The sequence below is a fragment of the Aquarana catesbeiana genome, linkage group LG13 (genome assembly GCF_042186555.1).
Source record: "Aquarana catesbeiana isolate 2022-GZ linkage group LG13, ASM4218655v1, whole genome shotgun sequence".
NCBI classification, from domain to species: domain Eukaryota; kingdom Metazoa; phylum Chordata; class Amphibia; order Anura; family Ranidae; genus Aquarana; species Aquarana catesbeiana.
The window spans coordinates 161,082,434-161,097,086 of NC_133336.1; the positions used below are offsets into that span (position 1 = coordinate 161,082,434).

At 43.0% G+C, this 14,653-nt stretch overlaps 1 protein-coding gene across 27 annotated transcripts in view; it reads right to left on the reverse strand.

The window, feature by feature from the left end:
* The window catches only part of GPHN (gephyrin), an 877,053-nt gene extending 870,674 nt beyond the window's left edge, over positions 1-6,379 (reverse strand). For 7 of the 27 annotated variants that reach the window (XM_073610665.1, XM_073610664.1, XM_073610660.1 and 4 more), the window contains exon 1: positions 6,124-6,377. In XM_073610665.1, coding sequence (XP_073466766.1) covers positions 6,124-6,187 — 64 coding nt within the window. In that variant the 5' untranslated portion in view covers positions 6,188-6,377. Of the gene's footprint in view, positions 1-5,242; positions 5,370-6,123 lie in introns of those variants that run through there. The other 20 variants (XM_073610679.1, XM_073610674.1, XM_073610673.1 and 17 more) reach the window with 7 other exon arrangements.
* Positions 6,380-14,653: the final 8,274 nt, after the last annotated feature.

Sequence of the window (14,653 nt, forward strand, 5' to 3'; positions counted from 1 at the left end):
TAACAGAGAGATCTTTGGGCAGCAGCATTGACAGTCTGGGGGGAGTGAAATGTTAGCTGGACTAGCAGATTTAGATACACTAAGAATTGAAGTCAAACTCCAGCTCACACTTTATAAGAAGTTGCAGCAAGAATTTTGTTCCTTTTGGGATAAAGGTTTTACATAAATAAAAGCTGATCATTGTAAACAACCCGTCAGTTTTAAATGGTTTGTCTTAACCCTTTAACTGCTACATCAGCAGGAGAGCTTGTTCTGTTGAAAAATAAACAGACTTACTAAAAGAATTACTAGTTAAAAAGGACTTTAAAGCAGCGTTTCACCCAAAAGTGGAACCTTCAACTTATCTGCTTTGCCACTTCCTGGAGACAGCGACGTGGCGCCGTCCCATGGAAGTTTGGTCCGCCTCCTCCTTCCTGCGCCACCGGGCCAATTAGAAAGTGCAGCGCGTTTCGCGCATTCGTAATAGGTAACTGGCTATGAAGCTGAAAGGCTTCACGGTCGGTTTCCCTTACGACAAATGGTGGTGGCAGCACCTGACAGCCGATCCAAAAATCGGCTGGGGTGCCGACATTGGGGGCTCCCTGGACAGGCAAGTGTCCATATATTAAAAGCCAGGTGGAATACCACTTTAAGCTTAAGCCCGCTGATGAGATTTCAGATGCGTTCCAGAATGCATGGAATCGCATGACAATCGAAACATTACTTTTCATGAAGGCCGTTCACATACAGTGGGGATGAAAGTATTCAGACCCCCCCTTAAATTTTCCACTCTTTGTTATATTGCAGCCATTTGCTAAAATAGTTTAGGTTCATCATTTTTTTCCTCATTAATTTACACAGCACCCCATATTGACAGAAAAACACAGAATTGTTGACATTTTTGCAGATTTATTAAAAAAGAAAAAAAAATGAAATAATCACATGGTCCCAAGTATTCAGACCCTTTGCTGTGACACTCATATATTTAACTCAGGTGCTATCCATTTCTTCTGATCATCCTTGAGATTGTTCTACACCTTCATTTGAGTCCAGCTGTGTTTGATTATACTGATTGGACTTGATTAGGAAAGCCAAACACCTGTCTATATACCCTGTTTCCCCGAAAATAAGACCTAGCGTGATTGTCAGTGATGGCTGCAATATAAGCCCTACCCCCCAAATAAGCCCTACCCTGAAAATAAGACCTACAAGGACTTTAACTAGGGCTTATTTGGGGGGGTAGGGCTTATATTGCAGCCATCACCGACAATCACGCTAGGTCTTATTTTCGGGGAAACAGGGTAAGACCTTACAGCTCACAGTGCATGTCAGAGCAAATGAGAATCATGAGGTCAAAAGGAACTGCCTGAAGAGTTCAGAGACAGAATTGTGGCAAGGCACAGATCTGGCCAAGGTTACAAAAAAAGTTCTGCTGCACTTAGAGCCCTTTCACACCGAGCCGCCCATAGCGTCAGCGGTAAAACGCCGCTATTTTTAGCAGCGTTTTACCGTCAGATTAGTGGCGCATTTCGGCCACTCGTGGGGTGCTTTTACCCCCTGCTAGCAGCCGAGAAAGGGTTAAAACCGCCCGTAATAGCGGCGTTTTGCCGGCGGTATCCCAGCGCTGCCCCACTGATTTCAATGGGGAGCAGCGGTGGAGGAGCGGTAAACACACCGCTCCTTTACCGCTCCAAAGAAGCTGCTGACAGGACTTTTCCTGACAGTGCAGCACTCCGGTGTGAAAGCCCTCAGGCTTTCACACTGGAGACAATGCTGCAGCTGTTTGAGGGCGGATTGCAGGGGCTATTTTTAACGCTATAGCGCCTGCAAAACGCCCTCGGTGTGAAAGGGGTCCTAAGGTTCCCAAGAGCACAGTGGCCTCCATAATCCTTAAATGGAAGACATTTGGGACGACCAGAACCCTTCCTAGAGCTGGCCGTCTGGCCAAACTGAGCTATCAGGGGAGAAGAGCCTTGGTGAGAGAGGTAAAGAAGAACCCAAAGATCACTGTGGCAGAGCTCCAGAGATGCAGTCGGGAGATGGGAGAAAGTTGTAGAAAGTCAACCATCACTGCAATCCTCCACCAGTCGGGACTTTATGGCAGAGTGGCCCGACGGAAGCCTCTCCTCAGTGCAAGACACATGAAAGCCTGCATGGAGTTTGCTAAAAAAAAAAAAAAAACACCTGAAGGACTCCAAGATGGTGAGAAATAAGATTCTCTGGTCTGATGAGACCAAGATAGAACTTTTTGGCCTTAATTCTAAGCGGTATGTGTGGAGAAAACCAGGCACTCCTAATCACCTATCCAATACAGTCCCAACAGTGAAGCATGGTGGTGGCAGCATCATGCTGTGGGAGTGTTTTTTAGCTGCAGGGACAGGACAACTGGTTGCAATCGAGGCAAAGATGAATGCGGCCAAGCACAGGGATATCCTGGAGGAAAACCTTCTCCAGAGTGCTCAGGAACTCAGACTGGGCCGAAGGTTTACCTTCCAACAAGACAATGACCCTAAGCACACAGCTAAAATAATGAAGGAGTGGCTTCACAACAACTCTGTGACTGTTCTTGAATGGCCCAGCCAGAGCCCTGACTTAAACCCAACTGAGCATCTCTGGAGAGACCTAAAAATGGCTGTCCACCAACGTTTACCATCCAACCCGACAGAACTGGAGAGGATCTGCAAGGAGGAATGGCAGAGGATCCCCAAATCCAGGTGTGAAAAACTTGTTACATCTTTCCCAAAAAGACTCATGGCTGTATTAGATCAAAAGGGTACTTCTACTAAATACTGAGCAAAAGGGTCTGAATACTTAGGACCATGTGATATTTCAGTTTTTCTTTTTTAATAAATCTGCAAAAATGTCAAAAATTCTGTGTTTTTCTGTCAATATGGGGTGCTGTGTGTACATTAATGAGGAAAAAAAATGAACTTAAATGATTTTAGCAAATGGCTGCAATATAACAAAGAGTGAAAATTTTAAGGGGGTCTGAATACTTTCCGTCCACACTGTATATGCAGTGCCAATTTCATGCAATGTTGAAAAGGGTCCTCTGCGGGTTTAGTGCAGCGCAATTTTTAATCTCGATAGACTTGAATGATAATCACATGCAAAACACATATCTGTCCTAAGATAACACGATTCCAGTACATTGCTCTGCTTTGGCTTATCTACCATCCCTGGATAGAGAGACAAAAAAACAACCCATAGCTGTATCCAAATCACAAGAAAATTGCTTTGGAATTGCCTCTGAATAGCATCAACAGGGTCTGATAAAATACAAAAAATAAAATTAAAAAAAAATTTAAATTGCACTGTGAAACAGAGTCAACTCACACTGCATCAGTGTGAACCTAACCTAAAAAGGAAAACTAACGCAGCCAACACATCTAAGTATTGGTAGGCAGCAATTTAATAAATGTTTGCTCTTGGGTTTAATACCGCTTTAACGTTACCTGTAAAAAAAAAAAAAAAAAAAAGAACAAACACATTCTGGGAATGTATTACTCATATAAAATTATATAACATCTACCATGCGCTAGGGCCATAAATCAGTATGTGGTCAAGTTAAATAAATAGCAGCTAGACGTGTATTCACCTTGAAAAAAAAAATCTGCACAGTAAAGAACATTACTTAAATAATGTATGTCGAAAGAAACATATGGGGCCCAAAGAACTAATTTATTAAATGTGTTATGTTCAATCAATACACCAAGTTTTAAGGCAGATTTACCTATAGGTTTCAAATCAATCAGGACAGAAAATAAATCAGTTTACGCTCCTTCTGTGCATACCAAAATTGTATAAAAAAAAAAAATAGAGTATATATAATGTGTGCGTGGTATGTTTTAATTGCTTGTTTATATGGTTCCCATTTAACCTGAGTATTAGAAAATTGCATTACCATTATATAACTTTTACACAGCCATAGGTTCTAGCATGGATGGTACATTAGAAGATACATTGTTTCATTGGCACTTCTATACTGAGATGGCTGGTGGGAGCCAAGTAGCTTGGATTCAGCACCACTACACAAGAACAGCTCCATGATAGGAATGGGGGGGGGGGGAGATTTGGGGAATTCCCAGAATACATTCTCTTTTCACCTGGATATCATTTCATAAAAATAAGATCACAGCAAGAAAAATTATAGCGGAGACATGCTCATTTATTTCACTAGACATATTATGAACAGATCATCTGTCAGCACAGAATCTAGGCTATCTCCACCAGAGGAAGTGCCCCCCATAAGAGAAGCATGGTCAGCTGCAATGTCTGCATTGTACTCCATAAAAAATCTGCATCTTAACGCCGGAAATCTGCCTTGTGCAATCATATCAGCGCCTGCAAATCCATTTCAGCTCACCGCTTGCTCCGGCAGATCACCCTCCCCCCCCCCTCCCCCCTTTTTCTCAGTGCCACACATAACAATAGCAATTCTTTTTTTTCTGTTTTGAATGGAATCCCCTTACATTGCAGATTTTTCTGTCATCATCCTCTAAATAATATATCCAGATCACTCAATTCAGGGCTCTCTCGCTTGCCTTTTTTACGTCACTGAGCTTGAAACTCCAATACCTCCCCGTTTGAAAAATAAATAAATAAATAAATCACGCTGAAGGGAAAAAAAAAAAAAAAAACACAGGGGGAACGAGATCTAGAGGAAGAGATGGAGGATGGGAAGCCTTTGCTTTAGATCTATATTAAAAAAAGGCAATCTGATAAAAAAATAAATTAAAAAAATACATAAAAACAGAACAGATCTTGTACTGTATGTAGTCAATAATAAGAGATTCTACAGATGATCATCCAAAGATATGATCATATTCTAAAGACGATCATATAAGATCAATAGTATTAAGAGGGATTCTACAGGAAGATCGTATTCCAAAGATATGATCATATTCTAAAGACGATCATATAAGATCAATAACATTAAGAGATTCTACAGGAAGATCGTATTCCAAAGATATGATCATATTCTAAAGATGATCATATAAGATCAATAATATTAAGAAAGATTCTGCAGGATGATCATATTCTAAAGACGATCATATAAGATCAATATTAATAATAAGAGATTCTAAAGATGATCATGGGTATTAAAAAATAAATAATAAAAGAAGAAGAAGAAGAAGATCTAGAGGAAGAGATGGAGGATGGGAAGCCTTTGCTTCAGATCTCTATTAGAGTGGCAAGCCGTTTGATAAAAAGGAAAAAAAAAAAAAAAAAACACACATACAACAGAACGCCACAGGATTACCGTGCATGGAAACACCGGATCTTGTACAACGAGAGAGATTCTAAAGAGGATCGTTTGTACATTCATTTTTTTTTTTTTTTAAATAGGGATGGAAGGGGATCTGCATGAAAGGAGAGTCGGAGGAGCCGATTATGCTGGCTGGGCCGCCGCGTCCCTGACCGTTCGTCAAAACAGCTTTGTTAGCATTGACAATAAAGATCGCCTACTGTATGTCCCCCCCGCCACTGCAGCGTCCACGGCGTGCTGGTGAGCGGAGAGGGATCAGGGCTTTCTAAATGACTGCAATCCTTATCTGGTCTCCATGGGTGGATTTCCCCCAATCTCCAACCATCAGCCTGTGTGCTAAATTCAGACACATCACAAAAAGGGATCTCCACCGGCAACCACCATTAACATCCATTAAAAAAAATCAGATGTGATTGAAATTGCCAACCCCAGTGCGGGCACCACCAAGGGGGGCATGTGATCACCTATACAATCACCTATACAAAGGAAGGTTCTAGGGGGGATTGTAGGACACACACACACACACACACACACACACACACACACACACACACACACACACTGCCTTATGGGATCCATACACATCTGATCACAGCAAGGACATCCATCTTTCCCCGTCCTATGGGCAGAGTTCTGCCAATGATAGAGAGGTGAGAGAAAATGGCACCTAATGCAATGGAAATAGGGGACAGCATAGGCAGGTGTCGGGTGCACGGAGCGATCATGGCCGGCCGCAGGGCCCCACACTGCCGGTGAGAGGAGAAGAGCCGCACACACTCCCCACACATATATATATATATATATATATACACACACACACATGTATACACACACGGCGGTAACAGAGAACATGGCAGGCCAGCCGCTGTCTTTACCTGTCAGCACCCCGACGCGTATTTGGTGGTCGTGATTAGTGAGGATCATGCCCTCGGTCGCCATCTTCCTTCCGCCGGAGCTGCGGTCACCGGCCGTTCACCGAGTAGGAGGAAAAACCTGGGCTAGAAGAGCGGAGAGCCAAGGCGAGCGAGCCGAGCGACGAGCACATCCACCCCGGCCGAAGGGAAAGACGGAGAACTCTGAACAGGGGGGGGAGGAGAAGGAGGCAACCAGGCGTGAGCAGCGCACGGCCGATAGTATAGAGCGAGGATACCTTCGCTGGCTCACCCTGGAGACAGACTGTGCTGTGTGTGGTAATGTGTGTGCTGACCCAGGTGTTAGGGCATGTGCTATCCGTACACCGCACTCCGGTCATTGTATGCAGACTGCAATTACCAGATAGTAGCAGTCAGATAGTTCACACTCTGTTGTATACAATGAAAGTTGTACTTCTCCCATTAGGTGCAAATATTGGGATTCATAGATTCTTTTACTAAGGGCCGGGTCACACCACATGCAGTCCAGTGCGTTTTTGAAATGCGTTTTTCAGGATATTTTTGTTGTTTGGTCTCTCACTGTTAAAGCGGAAGGGTCGCCAATTTTTTTTTTTCAATATGGACACTTACCTGTCCAGGGCGCTCGCGATGTTGGCACCCAAAGCCGATCTATCCCTCGGCTGTCGGGTGCTGCCACCGCCATCTTGGGTAAGGGAATCAGGAACTGAAGTCGTGCGCATGCGCGCACGACTGGTCCCTGCTGTCTTCTGGGACCTGTGTGTCTCCCAGAAGACAATGGGGGGGGGAAAGGCACCGGAAGTGGGGTAGATACCCGCGGGTGGCTCGGGTATCTATGCTCGGAGGTGGGAGCAAAATAGCTGTATTAGACAAGTATCTGCTCCCCCCCTCCCCACTGAAAGGTGCCAAATGTGACACGGGGGGGGGGGGGACCAGAAAAGCAGAAGTTCCATTTTTGGGTGGAACTCCACTTTAAAATAAACCTGACATTAACATTATAGACTGATCATTTCTTTGTCAGTGGGCAAACATACAAAATCAGCAGGGGATCAAATACAATTTTATATACAGTGAGGGGAAAAAAGTATCAAAATAAGTATAAAAATAAATATAGTATAGCATAAAAAAAATCAAAATAAAATCTTAGCAATAAAACAGGTTAAAAAAATACATAAAATAAAGTAAGGGGTAGTTCACACCACAAAAACGCACTCCAGATCTGTTTCGAATGTGTTTCTGCATACACGGTTTTTATGCATTTTGGTGCATTTTCAATGCATTTCTGGATGCATTCCAGATGCTTCTTTTTTCTTTTTTTTGGGCCAGTTCACACCACATGCAGCCCAGTGCGTTTTTGTTCTGCATCAAAAATGCATGGAAAGTAGGTTATATGGTTTCCAATGGCATAGTTCACACCAGTGCAGTCAGTTCCAGGGCTTTTCAGTTCCAGAAAAAAAAGTGGAGCATGCTGCATTTTTCCTGCACTGGACTGTACTGGAACGCAGTAGAGCGCATCAAAAACGCACTGGACCCTAGTATAGTGGGGGGAAAAAATCAGCGGTTCACACCACAAAAACGCACTCCAGATCTGTTCCGGATGTGTTTTTGCATGTGCGTTTTGAGGGTCAGTTCACACCAGATGCAGTTCCGTGCGCTTTTTTTCTGCACTAAAAATGCATGCACAGTGTTTTCCATGTATTCCAATGGTTCTAGTTCACACCAATGCAGTCAGTTCGAGACAGTTTCCGTGAAGTTTCTACACCGGAAACTGACTGGAACTGACTTCACTGGTGTGAACTAGAGCCATTGGAATACACGAAAAACACTGTGCATGCATTTTTAGGGCCAGTTCACACCACAAAAATGCACTCATATGTTCCGGATCAGTTTTTGCTTTCGGTTCACACCACACGTGGTTCCAGTGCGTTTTTGATACAATTTGCTAGGTTCTAGTACAGTTCTGTACAGAAAAAATGCAGCATGCTCGACTTTTTTCTGCACCGAAAACTGTCTGCACTGGTGTGACCTAGAGCCAATGGAATACAAGGAAAACACTGCATGCATTTTGCAGAAAAAAAGCGCACGAAACTGTATCTGGTATGAACTAGCACTTACCGTGTATTTTTGATGCATTTCCGGATGCATTCCTGGTGCTTTTTTTCTTTTTTTTTTTCCTGTTTTTTATATATATTTTATACTAGGGCCCAGTGCATTTTTGATATGTTCTAGTGCATTTCAGTGCATTTTAGGGCCAGTTCACACCACATGCAGTCCAGTGCATTTTTTATTATACATCAAATACGCATAGAAAGTAAGTTATATGGTTTTCAGTGGCATAGTTCCAGTGCATTCCAGTTCCAGAAAAAAAAAGTAGCACATGTTGCATTTTACCTGCACTGGACTGTACTGGAACACTGTAAAATGCTTTAAAAACACACTGGAACGCACATGTCCTTATTTATGGTTAAGGAAAAAAAAGGACTGCATTAAAAACGCACCAAAAATGCCTCAAAATGTGCATGCAGAAAAGCATCTGGAACGCATCCGGACTGCGTTTCTATGGTGTGAACTGGCCCTTAATGCATTCCAGTATAGTCCAATGCAGGAAAAATACAGCATGCTCTACTTTTTTTCTGGAACTGAAAAGCCCTGGAACTGACTGCACTGGTGTGAACTATGCCATTGGAAACCATATAACCTACTTTCCATGCGTTTTTTGATGCAGAACAAAAGTGCACTGGTCTGCATGTGGTGTAAACTGGCCCGAAAAAAGAAAAACAAAAGCAATGCATCCAGAAATGCATTGAAAATGCACCAGAACGCATAAAAACGTGCATGCAGAAACGCATCCGGAACGGATCTGGAGTGCGTTTTTGTGGTGTGAACCGCTTCTTACTTTGTGTATTTTTTACCTGTTTTATTGCTAAGATTTTATTTTGATATTTTTTATGCTATACCATTATTTTGATACATTTTTATATACAGTAAGGGAAAAAAGTATTTGATCCCCTGCTGATTTTGTATGTTTGCCCACTGACAAAGAAATAATCAATCTATAATTTTAATGGCAGGTTTATTTTAACAGTGAGAGACCAAACAACAAAAATATCCTGAAAAATGCATTTCAAAAAAGTTATAAATTGATTTGTATTTTAAAGGGGTTGTAAAGGTTGTTTTTTTTGTTTTTTGTTTTGTTTTTTAAATAACAAACATGTCATACTTACCTCCTCTGTGCAAGGGTTTTGCACAAAGTGTTCCCGATCCTCCTCTTCTGGGGTCTCCCAGTGGCTCTCCTGGCTACTCCTCTTCTTGAGAGCCCCCATGGAGAACCACATTTCATGGGGGCACCTGTGTGGGCACGCTCCCAAGTCCTGCTGCTGCTTCCATTGACACAGACAGCAGGACTCGGCCCCGCCTCCTGGCTCCCGTATCACCAGATTTGATTGACAGCGCTGCTATCAATCTATCCAATGAGGACCCGAGACAGTGGCTGGAGCCGCTGTGCTTGTCCCTGTCACTGGAACGATCGGGTTCAGGCAAGCAAAAGCGGGGCTCTGGGGGCTGCTGCACTACAGTAGGTTTTTCACCTTAATGCATAGAATGCACTAAGGTGAAAAACCTTGAGGGTTTACAACCCCTTTAATGAGTGAAATATGTATATGATCCCCTATCAATCAGCAAGATTTCTGGCTCCCAGGTGTCTTCTATACAGGTAAGGAGCTGAGATTAGGAGCACTCTCTTAAAGGGAGTGCTCCTAATCTCAGCTTCTTATCTTTATAATAGACACCTGTTCACAGAAGCAATCAATCAATCAGATTCCAATCTCTCCACCATGACCAAGACCAAAGAGCTGTCCAAGGATGTCAAGGACACGACTGTAGACCTACACAAGGCTGGAATAGGCTACAAGACCATCGCCAAGCAGCTTGGTGAGAGGGTAACAACAGTTGGTGCGATTATTCGCAAATGGAAGAAACACGTAATAACTGTCAATCTTCCTCAGTCTGGAAGTCCATGCAAGATCTCACCTCATGGAGTTTCAATGATCATGAGAACGGTGAGGAATCAGCCCAGAACTACAAAGGAGAATCTTGTCAATGATCTCAAGCAGCTGGGACCATAGTCACCAAGAAAACAATTGTTAACACACTACACTGCAAAGGACTGAAATCCTGCAGCGTCCACAAGGTCCCCCTGCTCAAGAAAGCACATGTGCAGGCCTGCCTGAAGTTTGCTAATGAACATCTGAATGATTCAGTGTAGAACTGGGTGAAAGTGTTGTGGTCAAATGAGACCAAAATCAAGCTCTTTGGCATCAACTTAACTCGCCGTGTTTGATGGAAGAGGAATCCTGCCTATGACTCCAAGAACACCATGCCCACCGTCAAACATGGAGGGGGAAACATTATGCTTGGTGTTTTTCTGCTAAGGGGACAGAACAACTTCACCGCATCAAAGGAATGATGGACTGGGCCATGTACCGTCAAATCTTGCGTGAGAATCTCCTTCCCTCAGCCAGGGCATGAAAATGGGTTGTGGATGGGTATTCCAGCATGACAATGACCCAAAACACACGGCCAAGGCAACAAAGGAGTGGCTCAAGAAGAAGAACATTAAGTCCTGGAGTGGCCTAGCCAGACCTTAATCCTATAGAAAATATATGAAGGGAGCTGAAGGTTCGAGTTACCGAACATCAGCCTTGAAACGTTAATGATTTGGAGAGGATCTGAAAAGAGGAGTGGGACAAAATCCCTCCTGATGGCCAACTACAAGAAACGTCTGACCTCTGTGATTGCCAACAAGGGTTTTGTCACCGAGTACCAAGTCATGTTTTGTGAAAGGGGTCAAATACTTATTTCACTCATTAAAATTAATTTCCAACGTTTTTGAAATGCATTTTTCTGGATTTGTTTATTTTTTTTGTTATTCTCTCTCTCTCAGTGTTAAAATAAACCTACCATTAAAATTATAGACTGATCATTTCTTTGTCAGTGGGCAATTGTACAAAATCAGCAGGGGATCAAATACTTTTTTCCCCTCACTGTAATACTTAATTTTTTTTGCTTATACTATTTTACATTTTTTATTTTATACTTTTTTTACTTATTTTATTGATACTATTTTATATTTACATTAAATATGTTTTTAAAATTAATAATGACAGAACTACAAGTGCATTTAGAAAAGAATAAATGCAAAAAAGTAAATAATGTTTTACATTCTACTACAGTATCAAAATATTTGTACACTTTGTACAAAAAAACACAACCAAAAATGAAAACTAGAAACCTATAAACTGCTGTCCTGTAATTTGCATCAATAAGTAATATGAGATTAGACATAGAATCTCTGTTTAAGCTAGAGCATTTGACAGTATTCTGTAGGGTAAGATAAACATTACCTCCTGTTGGGGCTCAGTGTTCACTCCAAGTTACAACATACATCACACATTTTGGGGTCTTTATGGGGACATCCCCTAGTGTGATAGATGATCATATAAGTATGATCATCTTTTTTTTTTTTTTTTTTTTTTTACTTATTTTATTTATATTTTTTATGTTAAAGAGGAAGTAAAGCGCTGCCTTTTTTTCTGACCTGCAAAGTAAAAGCATAATATGCTAGTATGCATCGCATACTAGCACATTATGTAAAACGTACCTGCAAACAAAGCCCTCCACCGATGCATTGTCACCGCTGGAGGCCGCATCCTCCTTCACCCGTCTTCCTTCTGGGTCCGCAGACCTCGGCTGTGTGACTGGCCGAAGCCACGTGACGTCACTCTCATCTCATGCATACGCATGGAAGCTGTCGGTTACGGCACAGGGCTCTGTGGTCCAGCTTCAGTGGTCACAGAGGAGATCAAGAAATGGATGTTCCTCCATCTCTTCTGTTGGTAGCTGACCTGACCGCATACAATGGTCTCGGGCTTCCCAGGTGGAACAGGAGTGCCCAGGAACTGGGGTGGTGGGAGGGGGTGGCTCCCATCTGAGCCCCGTAAAAGTGATTGGGCAGCTGTAAAGCCACCCGGATCACTTTTACGTTAAAGCTGATCCCAGTCTCTAAAAAAACAATAGTAGGACCGTGACGCCCTTAAACTGTTAACAGGTTATCAGTTTAGAGTTAACCATGTATTGTGTGTGGCGCAATTTATGTTTATATACACTTGCTCGCTCTATGCCGCACATTTGAATATGGGTGTGTACAGAGTTACTTTTATTTTTTATTATATATATATATATATATATATATATATATATATATATATATTTTTTTTTTTTTAATTAGAACAGGCAGATGACAGGTCCTCTTTATAGAGACTTAGGGACATATTGGACCTCTAATGCCCCCCCCCCCGCCCTCCAGTGCAGGTAATCAAGCACAGATCGTGCTTGATTAGCTATATCCTCAACTACAAAAGCCGAAGAATGACACTTGTGAACTCAGAATTGATGTAATATATCCTTCCGAGTTTATTTGATTAGTCGCAGGGCAAGTGGTCTGGTTGCAACAGCAGATAAAATGTTCTCCAGTACCGATATAAGCAACCCTAATAATATACAATCTCAGTGTTTACAGTATATGCTACTGGAGGATGGCTTCCATTATCAGGGGTAGGGTCCCTTCTTTGAATAGGCAGAGGAGGTTTCCGGAGTCTGTGCTGGCTCCACGCTTCTGCACTGCTTACAGGAGTGTATGAAGTGAAGAAGGAGCCTTCCCCAAGCTATCCCTCTTCGTCTGGAATCTAACCCTGTGCTAAGAACTGTGCCTCACATGTGGGTTCCTCTCCCTCCCACAAACTCATCAAAATGATGTGGGGTTCCTTATTCAAAAGGTACCCAAGATGACTGCTAAAAACTCCCAAGAGTTCAGTACCCAATCAGACTACCTTCCTCTCTCAAGGCACTGTATGAAATCACTAAGTGATCAATCCCCTTACGAGACTACCCTTCCCATGCAATAATGGCACAGTGCCACCTACAGGTGGGAGGGCTAACTGCACCTGGCTACAGGGAAACTAGTTTTGGTGACAACCACTTTGGAGGGATTTCCTCTTACTTCCTGTTTTGGCTATTGGACAGAAAGTGAAGGGATATCTTCACAATGGGACACAGATTGCAAAAAAAAAAAAAAAAATCCAGGGCTTATAACTCTCCCTTAACACTAAATTAAGAACTAAAAAAAAAAGCTTTGCCTTTAGTTCTACTTGCAATGCACTGCAATATAAATCACATTACAGTATACTCTATGGTGCCTGTTCACATCAATGCAACATGGTGCAGTGGAATTTTTGAAACATTGCAGCAGAATGTCTCTTTGGTCCCAAAGACTCCAATAGGAGTGTCTGACAAATGCCTGTACATGTGTTTTGACAGGGTATTGTGCTTAAAAAACAGTCTTTCCTGACAGACTCCATGGCAGCCTACGTGTGGGTTAACCCCGCCTCCTCTCCAATGCTATAGGACCCCATACCCTATAAGATTGAGCTCACCTGAATAGACTGTGTTCCTTTTTTGTCCTCCTCCAATGGACCTACACACACGATTGTTCCTGTTCACGTCTGGTTGGATATTTCCTGGATTTGGCATACCACTTCGCGGTGCAGCTCAGGACCCAGCCACGGGCAGGCGAGAAGCTTTTAAGGCACTAGATACCCCACTGGTGGAGGGGAGGTTGCCTCTGTATGCCTGAACATGGACGCATCAACGGCTGGCAAGGTCTGCGACTCTATTTTTCTTCCTATATTCATGGCAGTCGTTTCTATGTGTTTTTTGTTTGTAGCCCCTGTTTTCACTTTTACCAGTGCCTTTCCGTATCCCCAGCTACCCCTCATGGCGATTGGAACGCTTCTGCGTTCCAGCTCGCCGCAGCGCTTCCGAGTCATGGCCACCACCGTCATTGCGCAGGCGCCGGAGCCTTAGCGCGAGGCTTGGCTCGCGCATTCGCAGATTGACGGGCACCCCGGCGGCTGTGCGGGCGCCGTTCGGCTACCTCCCCACAGCGCAGGCGCGAGGTGGGGGGGCGGTGATGTCACAGGCGGGGGATTCGAAAACGGCTGCTAGCTCCTGTCAAATGGGATCTCCCCAGGCAGTGAGCAGTAGCAGCTCCAGCCCCTCCAGCCTTGGTCTGCCCTGATGAATGCCTCAGAGTGCCTAGTCCTTCTCCCTCAAGGGGAAACGTTTTTCTTAAAAAAAAAAAATAATAAATAATAAATAAAAATAATTAAATAAAAATAAAATAAGTGTATTTAAAAAAAAAATAAATAAAAAAGAGATGGAAGTAATGTATAAGTATATTTCTTTACTATTAAAAAAAAAAAAAAAAAAAAGGGGGTAAGCAAGATTATATAATCTTTTGCTCTTTTGGCTGGCTCTGGTACATTTTGGCATTTTCAGGTCTTTTGCAGACCGTCCGTCTCTTGACGTTTTGTCCAAAGGTTATGGACAAGTCTCCGCCTTCGTGTGGCCAGCCCTCACGCACATGGTACGTGCAGGTGAGGGGAGGGGTTGAGCTTAC